Below are 10,000 nucleotides of genomic sequence, written 5' to 3' on the forward strand. Positions count from 1 at the left end.
ACCTAAAGAGTACGTGGAAGAGACAGGAGTTTGAAAGAGCAGTCTCTTGCACTTAACAGGGCACCCCTCTCTCTCTCTCTCTCTCTCTCTCTCTCTCTCTTGTCTTCTGCTCTCCTCTCTCTCAGCCCCAGTGCAACCTGATCTGTGTAACTGTAGCTAATGGGAAGGCTAACAGATCACCACATAAGGCGGTATGGTGTGTGTGTGGAGAGAGCAGCTGTAGACTGGAGGAGTCTCTCCTCGTCGCATTGGAGAGGGTTGACAAGAGCAAGGGGCAGTACAGACATCAGGGATCTACTGTACTTTAAAAATACCCTTTGATCCAAGCAATCCTTCTTTTTGAAATATCTGCCAATGCCACTTAGCATGCAGACAACTTAGAGATGATACACACCGTGAGGGAATTTGACCCCTCCATGTTTTGAACCCACAACCTTGGTGTCAGTTGCTTATGTCTCACCTGTTTGATACACAGCAGCCTGTCGTTGGTCTGCTGGATGTGCCGGTCCATCGACGGCAACGCGTTCATCTTGATGACTGCTTCCTGCTTCCTCTAGCCTAACGTGACGCCATCAACACTCTGGAAGACAAAGAGTTCGATTTGGTTAGGGACTGAGAGATATACAGCTTGGTTAGGGACTGGGAGATATACAGCTTGGTTAGGGACTGTGAGATATACAGCTTGGTTAGGGACTGTGAGATATACAGCTTGGTTAGGGACTGAGAGATATACAGCTTGGTTAGGGACAGAGATAAACAGCTTGGTTAGGGACTGCGAGATATACAGCTTGGTTAGGGACTGAGAGATATACAGCTTGGTTAGGGACTGAGAGATATACAGCTTGGTTAGGGACTGAGAGATATACAGCTTGGTTAGGGACTGAGAGATATACAGCTTGGTTAGGGACTGAGAGATATACAGCTTGGTTAGGGACTGAGATATATACAGCTTGGTTAGGGACAGAGATATACAGCTTGGTTAGGGACTGAGATATACAGCTTGGTTAGGGACAGAGAGATTTACAGCTTGGTTAGGGACAGAGATATACAGCTTGATTAGGGACTGAGAGATATACAGCTTGGTTAGGGACTGAGAGATATACAGCTTGGTTAGGGACTGAGAGATATACAGCTTGGTTAGGGACAGAGATATACAGCTTGGTTAGGGACAGAGAGATTTACAGCTTGGTTAGGGACAGAGATATACAGCTTGGTTAGGGACTGAGAGATGTACAGCTTGGTTAGGGACTGAGAGATATACCGCTTGGTTAGGGACTGAGAGATATACAGCTTGGTTAGGGACTGAGAGAAATACAGCTTGGTTAGGGACTGAGAGATATACAGCTTGTTTAGGGACGGAGAGATATACAGCTTGGTTAGGGACAGAGATATACAGCTTGGTTAGGGACTGAGAGATATACAGCTTGGTTAGGGACTGAGAGATATACAGCTTGGTTAGGGACTGCGAGATATACAGCTTGGTTAGGGACTGAGAGATATACAACTTGGTTAGGGACAGAGATATACAGCTTGGTTAGGGACTAAGATATACAGCTTGGTTAGGGACTGATAGATATACAGCTTGGTTAGGGACTGAGAGATATACCGCTTGGTTAGGGACTGAGAGATATACAGCTTGGTTAGGGACTGAGAGAAATACAGCTTGGTTAGGGACTGAGAGATATACAGCTTGTTTAGGGACGGAGAGATATACAGCTTGGTTAGGGACAGAGATATACAGCTTGGTTAGGGACTGAGAGATATACAGCTTGGTTAGGGACTGAGAGATATACAGCTTGGTTAGGGACTGCGAGATATACAGCTTGGTTAGGGACTGAGAGATATACAACTTGGTTAGGGACAGAGATATACAGCTTGGTTAGGGACTAAGATATACAGCTTGGTTAGGGACTGATAGATATACAGCTTGGTTAGGGACTGAGAGTTATACAGCTTGGTTAGGGACTGAGATATATACAGCTTGATTAGGGACTGAGAGATATACAGCTTGGTTAGGGACAGAGATATACAGCTTGGTTAGGGACTGAGAGATATACAGCTTGGTTAGGGACTGAGAGATATACAGCTTGGTTAGGGACTGAGAGATATACAGCTTGGTTAGGGACTGAGAGATATACAGCTTGGTTAGGGACTGAAAGATATACAGCTTGGTTAGGGACTGAGAGATATACAGCTTGGTTAGGGACAGAGATATACAGCTTGGTTAGGGACTAAGATATACAGCTTGGTTAGGGACTGATAGATATACAGCTTGGTTAGGGACTGAGAGTTATACAGCTTGGTTAGGGACTGAGAGTTATACAGCTTGGTTAGGGACTGAGATATATACAGCTTGATTAGGGACTGAGAGATATACAGCTTGGTTAGGGACAGAGATATACAGCTTGGTTAGGGACTGAGAGATATACAGCTTGGTTAGGGACTGAGAGATATACAGCTTGGTTAGGGACTGAGAGATATACAGCTTGGTTAGGGACTGAGAGATATACAGCTTGGTTAGGGACAGAGATATACAGCTTGGTTAGTGACTGAGAGATATACAGCTTGGTTAGGGACTGAGAGATATACAGCTTGGTTAGGGGACAGGTTGTTTAGAGACAAGAGAGGCAGATATACAGCCTGGTTAGGGGACAGGTTGTTTAGAGACAAGAGAGGCAGATATACAGCCTGGTTAGGGGACAGGTTGTTTAGAGACAAGAGAGGCAGATATACAGCCTGGTTAGGACATAACATTATCAGGACAGGAGTAATCTCGGAATCCAGAACCAAATAAAAATGTTTTGCTAGTTAGCTACTTGATTACTCAATTTGATGTTACTCAGCAATCCAGTGATGTTGGAATATATCCCAGATCATACCATCAAAACAACCCGAGTGTAACCGAGCAAGAAAATAAAGAAGACCATCGATGACAACCATCATCTACATGAACTACTTGTCCAACAAAACTCCAGGTCTCAATTACACATCACTCAGGGGGGAGAAGTCCCCCGCAAACCCCTGGGGGACATCACTGTAACCATTATCTCCCAGTAAAGAGACAAGCAGCAGCACACCTCCTGTTCAAGGTTATCAATCCTGTCTGCCCCTCTAGACTGATTTACTAGTACTGCTACTCCTCACAGCAGACAGCACAGCCTCTCTCTCTGTCTCTTTCAGTCTTTATGTCGCTTCCATCTCTCTCCCCACCTGTATATCCCACCTCTCTTTGTCTTGCTCTCTGTCCCTATCCCTCCCTCCCTCTCTCTATCGCCATCCCTCGCTCTCCCTTTCTCTCTTTCCCTCCAACCCTCTCTTACTACCTCTCCCCCCTCTCTCCCTGTCTATCCCTCTCTCTGTAATTCACGAGGCCATGCGGCTCTAAGGGAGAGGAGAGGATAGATTAGTAGATGTATTGCCGGTAAGTCAGTCCCTCCTCCATCCCCATCACTTCCTCCATAACGTTTATCTCCATCACGGCTACAAATTCCTCAATACAAAGAACATAGCGAAATAATCCCCCATGATGCACTGGGGGAGCCGGGGTTCTACAGCGTTGCACAGAGCTGATAAAGGCTTAATTTTAAGAGCCCATGCTGAGAAGGAGAGAGGCACAGGGGGGAGACGGAGTGGGAGAGGTGAGAAGGAGATGGAGGGGGGGAGAGAGGGAAAATGGAAGGGGAGGATCAGAAAGATGGACAGACTGAGATGGATGGGACGGAGGAAGAAAGGAAAAGGGTGGAAGAGAAGGTGAAAGTGGCTGGGGAGAGAAAGTGAGGGAGGAAACGAGGAAAAGAAAGAGGGGGAGAAAGGGAGAAGAAATGTTTCTCAGCTCAGGAGCGTTAGGGACTGAATCTTATTGCATTTAAGGCTCGGGAGGAGAAAACACTCACACACACACCTTTGAGCTTAACGTTCATTAAGCTCAACGTAAAACTTCAAAGGGGCACCTATCGGAGGTAAAAGAGTGTATGTGTTTCTAAACCTAGGAGATTAGGGATTATAGGAGTAGAATTATCTGGAATATAGTCTACTAAAAGCAGTATATAGCCCACTCAAAGAAGTATATAGTCTACTCAAAGAAGTATATAGTCTACTAAAAGAAGTATATAGTCTACTCAAAGAAGTATATAGTCTACTAAAAGAAGTATATAGTCTACTCAAAGAAGTATATAGTCTACTAAAAGAAGAATATAGTCTACTCAAAGAAGTATATAGTCTACTAAAAGAAGAATATAGTCTACTAAAAGCAGTATATAGCCCACTCAAAGAAGTATATAGTCTACTAAAAGAAGTATATAGTCTACTAAAAGAAGAATATAGTCTACTAAAAGAAGTATATAGTCTACTAAAAGAAGTATATAGTCTACTAAAAGAAGTATATAGTCTACTAAAAGAAGAATATAGTCTACTAAAAGAAGTATATAGTCTACTAAAAGAAGTATATAGTCTACTAAAAGAAGTATATAGTCTACTAAAAGAAGAATATAGTCTACTAAAAGAAGTATATAGTCTACTAAAAGAAGTATATAGTCTACTAAAAGAAGAATATAGGCTACTAAAAGAAGTATATAGTCTACTAAAAGAAGAATATAGGCTACTAAAAGAAGTATATAGTCTACTAAAAGAAGAATATAGTCTACTAAAAGAAGTATATAGTCTACTAAAAGCAGTATATAGCCTACTAAAAGAAGTATATAGTCTACTAAAAGAAGAATATAGTCTACTAAAAGAAGAATATAGTCTACTAAAAGAAGAATATAGTCTACTAAAATAAGTATATAGTCTACTAAAAGAAGTATATAGTCTACTAAAAGAAGAATATAGTCTACTAAAAGAAGAATATAGTCTACTAAAATAAGTATATAGTCTACTAAAAGAAGTATATAGTCTACTAAAAGAAGAATATAGTCTACTAAAAGAAGAATATAGTCTACTAAAAGAAGTATATAGTCTACTAAAAGAAGTATATAGTCTACTAAAAGAAGTATATAGTCTACTAAAAGAAGTATATAGTCTACTAAAAGAAGAATATAGTCTACTAAAAGAAGTATATAGTCTACTCAAAGCAGTATATAGTCTACTAAAAGAAGAATATAGTCTACTAAAAGAAGTATATAGTCTACTAAAAGAAGTATATAGTCTACTAAAAGAAGTATATAGTCTACTAAAAGAAGTATATAGTCTACTAAAAGAAGTATATAGTCTACTAAAAGAAGTATATAGTCTACTAAAAGAAGAATATAGTCTACTAAAAGAAGAATATAGTCTACTAAAAGAAGTATATAGTCTACTAAAAGAAGAATATAGTCTACTAAAAGAAGTATATAGTCTACTAAAAGAAGTATATAGTCTACTAAAAGAAGTATATAGTCTACTAAAAGAAGTATATAGTCTACTAAAAGAAGAATATAGTCTACTAAAAGAAGAATATAGTCTACTAAAAGAAGTATATAGTCTACTAAAAGAAGTATATAGTCTACTAAAAGAAGAATATAGTCTACTAAAAGAAGAATATAGTCTACTAAAAGAAGTATATAGGCTACTAAAAGAAGTATATAGTCTACTAAAAGAAGAATATAGTCTACTAAAAGAAGAATATAGTCTACTAAAAGAAGAATATAGTCTACTAAAAGAAGAATATAGTCTACTAAAAGAAGTATATAGGCTACTAAAAGAAGTATATAGTCTACTAAAAGAAGTATATAGTCTACTAAAAGAAGAATATAGTCTACTAAAATGATTGCATTCTCAATGAGAACTCACTTGCTTAGGACATGGGAAAACGTTGGACAAAACACAGAAAACTACAGAGCCATGATCCATACGACCCAAAAAAACACGACATCATCTACTGTAACAGTGACCTTGTCACGTAAAAGTGCAAAACATACATTGACATTGTTGTAATCACAATAATATAGTATCTAGTCTCATCAGCAAATCAGTGTATTCCACGATATCTGGTGGAAAGGCAGTGGAGCAGATCAGCGCTTCAGATCTGGCAAAGGAGTGTCCTCAGAACAGAGCAGTGTCCGCAGTTACACGAAGTGACCAGGAGGTGTCTCCCCACTCTCTCCCACTGCAATCCTTCCCAGCCTTCTCACATAACATCACTCTGTCTGTAGCCTTTACAAGCGCTACAAATCCCCCCACCGCACCGCAGCCTCTCTGAGCCGCAGCCTCTTAGACCTGCAGCCAAACAGACCTGCAGATCTGGAGACCATTAGTAGGGCACACTCCAACCCTCCTCCCCCAATGCAGCCCATCAGACTTAAAAACAAGCAAACCTGCAGCCACTCAGAACTGCAGCAAGGCAGACCTGCAGTAGATCAGTGCACTACAAGCAGGGGCATACTGACTCCCCAGCCCTCTAACCGCTGCTCCACTGTCTGACCTTGTGGCTACTGATGAAATGTTTCCCCTTCCGACCCCATGCTTTAATGCTGTCCCTCACACCTCCATCACAAACCACAAAACCAGGGAGAAAGATAAGGATGGAGAAAAAGAGATGAAGAGAAATGGAGAGAGAAAGGAAGAGGGCTTCAGCCCCCCCTCAACCTCGCTTTCTCCATTTTCGACTCAACCCCCCTCCCTCCACAACCTCTCTCTGCCTCTCTTTCGCTCCATCTCCCCCCTGTAGGCGATGCCTTTGTTTGTGATCTCTATAGCAGGACCCTCCACGTCTGAGGGAAACCAAGCGAGGTGAAAACAAGGTTCTGCATGGGAGGGAAGGAAGGAAGTAAGGAGGGAGGGGGCTGTTTCTGTGATGTAGGTAGGATGTGTTCATTCTGTCTTTCTGACTGTCCAGGCTAACACACCATCATTCTCTCTAACCCTCCTCTCCTATATTCTTCTCTCTTTTCCTCTCGCTCCTCTCCCTCCCCCAGAAATATGTTGTGCTGTCACGTACACTCACTGGACAGTTTATTATAGGTACAACCATCTCATACTGGGTCGGACCCCCCTTTGCATCCAGAACAGCCAGAGTTTTTCGGGGCATTCTACAAGGTCGCGGAAACGTTCCACAGGGATGTTGGTCCCTGCTGACCCGATGCCGTCACGCAGTTGCTACAGATTGGACGGCGGTACATTGATGCTGTGAAACAACTGCCCGTTCCATCTCATCCTATAGATGCTCTATAGGGTTGAGGTCTGGGGACTGCAGGTACCTCAAATAAACTGAACTCACTGTCATGTTCCAGGTGATGTTTGTCCACTTCTCAAATGTCCAGTGTTGGTTATCATGTACCCACTGGAGCCGCTTCTTCTTGTTCTTAGCTGATAGGAGTGAAACTCGTTGTGACTCAATCGTGGACAAGGATCAACCAGGTGTGTTCCAAGATGCCGTTCTGCAGTTATTCGTCTGTTAGCTTGCACGATTCTTGCCTTTCTCCTTCGACCTCTCATCTTGCCTTTCTCCTTCGACCTCTCATCTTGCCTTTCTCCTTCGACCTCTCATCTTGCCTTTCTCCTTCGACCTCTCATCTTGCCTTTCTCCTTCGACCTCTCATCTTGCCTTTCACCTTCGACCTCTCATCTTGCCTTTCTCCTTCGACCTCTCATCTTGCCTTTCACCTTCGACCTCTCATCTTGCCTTTCACCTTCGACCTCTCATCTTGCCTGTCTCCTTCGACCTCTCATCTTGCCTTTCACCTTCAACCTCTCATCTTGCCTTTCTCCTTCGACCTCTCATCTTGCCTTTCACCTTCGACCTCTCATCTTGCCTTTCACCTTCGACCTCTCATCTTGCCTTTCACCTTCGACCTCTCATCTTGCCTTTCACCTTCGACCTCTCATCAACAGGACTGCCGCTGACTGGATGTTTTTTGTTTGTCGCACCGTTCTCTGTAAACCCTAGACACTGTCGTGCGTGAAAAGCACAGCCATTTCTCAAAGCCGCTTAGGTCACTCGTTTTGCCCATTCTGACGGTTAATCAAACAGTAACTGAACGCCTCAATCATATAACACTCTCTGTAGGAGCAATCCATTATCATGAAAGGGCTAGTGTACCTAATAAACTGGCCAGTGAGTGTACACCAGATAGGTGCAGTGAAATGTGTTGTTTTACAGGGTCTGGAGCAAATTTGTGTTAAGTGCTTTGATCAAAGGCTTAGACCTTGATCTTCACCTTGTCGGCTTGGGTATTTGAACCAGCAACCTTTCAGTTACTGGCCCAACGCTCTAATCATTAACCATTAGGCTACCTAGCACCCGCTCCTCTTCCCTCCCAGACTAAGGACTGAAAAAACATGGGTTAAATAACTCAGCACAAACACAGCTAGCTACACTCCATGTCCTCACTATCAAAATAACAATGAGAAATAATGGTCCACCATCTGATCTGAGATCTGATCAGACCAACAAACCATAAAACCCCACCAATACTGTAGTGAAGCTACTAGAAACACACCCACACACACCCCAAAACACAAAGCCCCCCCCCACCCCCACACACCCCCATACACACCCCAAAACACAAAGACCCACCCCACCCACACACACCCCCATACACACCCCAAAACACAAAGACCCTCCCCCACCCATACACACCCCAAAACACAAAGCCCCACCACCACCCACACACACCCCCATACACACCCCAAAACACAAAGACCCCCCCCACCCATACACACCCCAAAACACAAGGCCCCACCCCAACCCACACCAAAACACAAAGACCCGCCCCACACCCACACACATCCCAAAACACAAAGGCCCTCCCCCACCCACACACACCCCCATACACACCCCAAAACACAAAGACCCCCCCCACACCCCAAAACACAGACTCCCACTCACCCACACATACCCCCAAACACACCCCAAAACACAAAGACCCCCCCCCCCACACACACCCCAAAACACAAAGACCCCTACAACCCACAAATACCCACAAACACACCCCAAAACACAAAGACCCCCCCCAACACATACCCCCACACACACCCCAAAACACAAAGACCCCTACAACCCATACATACCCCCACACACCCCAAAACACAAAGACACCCCCCCCCCACACACAAAGACACCCCCCGCCCACACACACACCCACACACAAAGACACTCCCCCCACCCACACATACCCCCACACACAACCCAACACACAAAATCACCCCCCAACCCACACCCCCCCACCAACACAGAGAGACCCCCCCCCCACCCCCCACCCCCCACCACCACACACACACACACACACAGTGGCAAAGTCAAAATTGTTTATATATCACCAAAATGCACAATTTAATTTTTTGTTGCTTTTTGGTCTTACCTTAAGGTTAGGCATAGGTTTAGCAGTGTGGTTAAGGTTAGGCATAGGTTTATCAGTGTGGTTAAGGTTAGGCATACGTTTAACAGTGTGGTTAAGGTTAGACATACGTTTAACAGTGTGGTTAAGGTTAGGCATACGTTTAACAGTGTGGTTAAGGTTAGGCATACGTTTAACAGTGTGGTTAAGGTTAGGCATACGCTTAGCAGTGTGGTTAAGGTTAGGCATACGTTTAACAGTGTGGTTAAGGTTAGGCATACGTTTAACAGTGTGGTTAAGGTTAGGCATACGTTTAACAGTGTGGTTAAGGTTAGGCATACGCTTAGCAGTGTGGTTAAGGTTAGGCATACGTTTAACAGTGTGGTTAAGGTTAGGCATACGTTTAACAGTGTGGTTAAGGTTAGGCATACGTTTAACAGTGTGGTTAAGGTTAGGCATACGTTTAACAGTGTGGTTAAGGTTAGGCATACGCTTAGCAGTGTGGTTAAGGTTAGGCATACGTTTAACATTGTGGTTAAGTTTAGGCATACGTTTATCAGTGTGGTTAAGGTTAGGCATACGTTTAACAGTGTGGTTAAGGTTAGACATACGCTTAGCAGTGTGGTTAAGGTTAGACATACGTTTATCAGTGTGGTTAAGGTTAGGCATACGTTTATCAGTGTGGTTAAGGTTAGGCATACGTTTAACAGTGTGGTTAAGGTCAGGCATACGTTTAACAGTGTGGTTAA

General features: G+C 43.4%; 1 protein-coding gene across 8 annotated transcripts in view; it reads right to left on the bottom strand.

Moving 5' to 3' along the window:
• The window catches only part of LOC110502604 (zinc finger MIZ domain-containing protein 1), a 211,382-nt gene that overhangs the window by 55,256 nt on the left and 146,126 nt on the right, over positions 1 to 10,000 (bottom strand). For all 8 annotated transcript variants that reach the window (XM_090217121.1, XM_090217119.1, XM_036960228.2 and 5 more), the window contains one exon: positions 461 to 580. In XM_090217121.1, coding sequence (XP_090073247.1) covers positions 461 to 529 — 69 coding nt within the window. In that variant the 5' untranslated portion in view covers positions 530 to 580. The remainder of the gene's footprint in view (positions 1 to 460; positions 581 to 10,000) is intronic.

This window comes from Oncorhynchus mykiss, chromosome 23, assembly GCF_057628025.1.
Source record: "Oncorhynchus mykiss isolate SJ-2025 chromosome 23, ASM5762802v1, whole genome shotgun sequence".
NCBI lineage: Eukaryota > Metazoa > Chordata > Actinopteri > Salmoniformes > Salmonidae > Oncorhynchus > Oncorhynchus mykiss.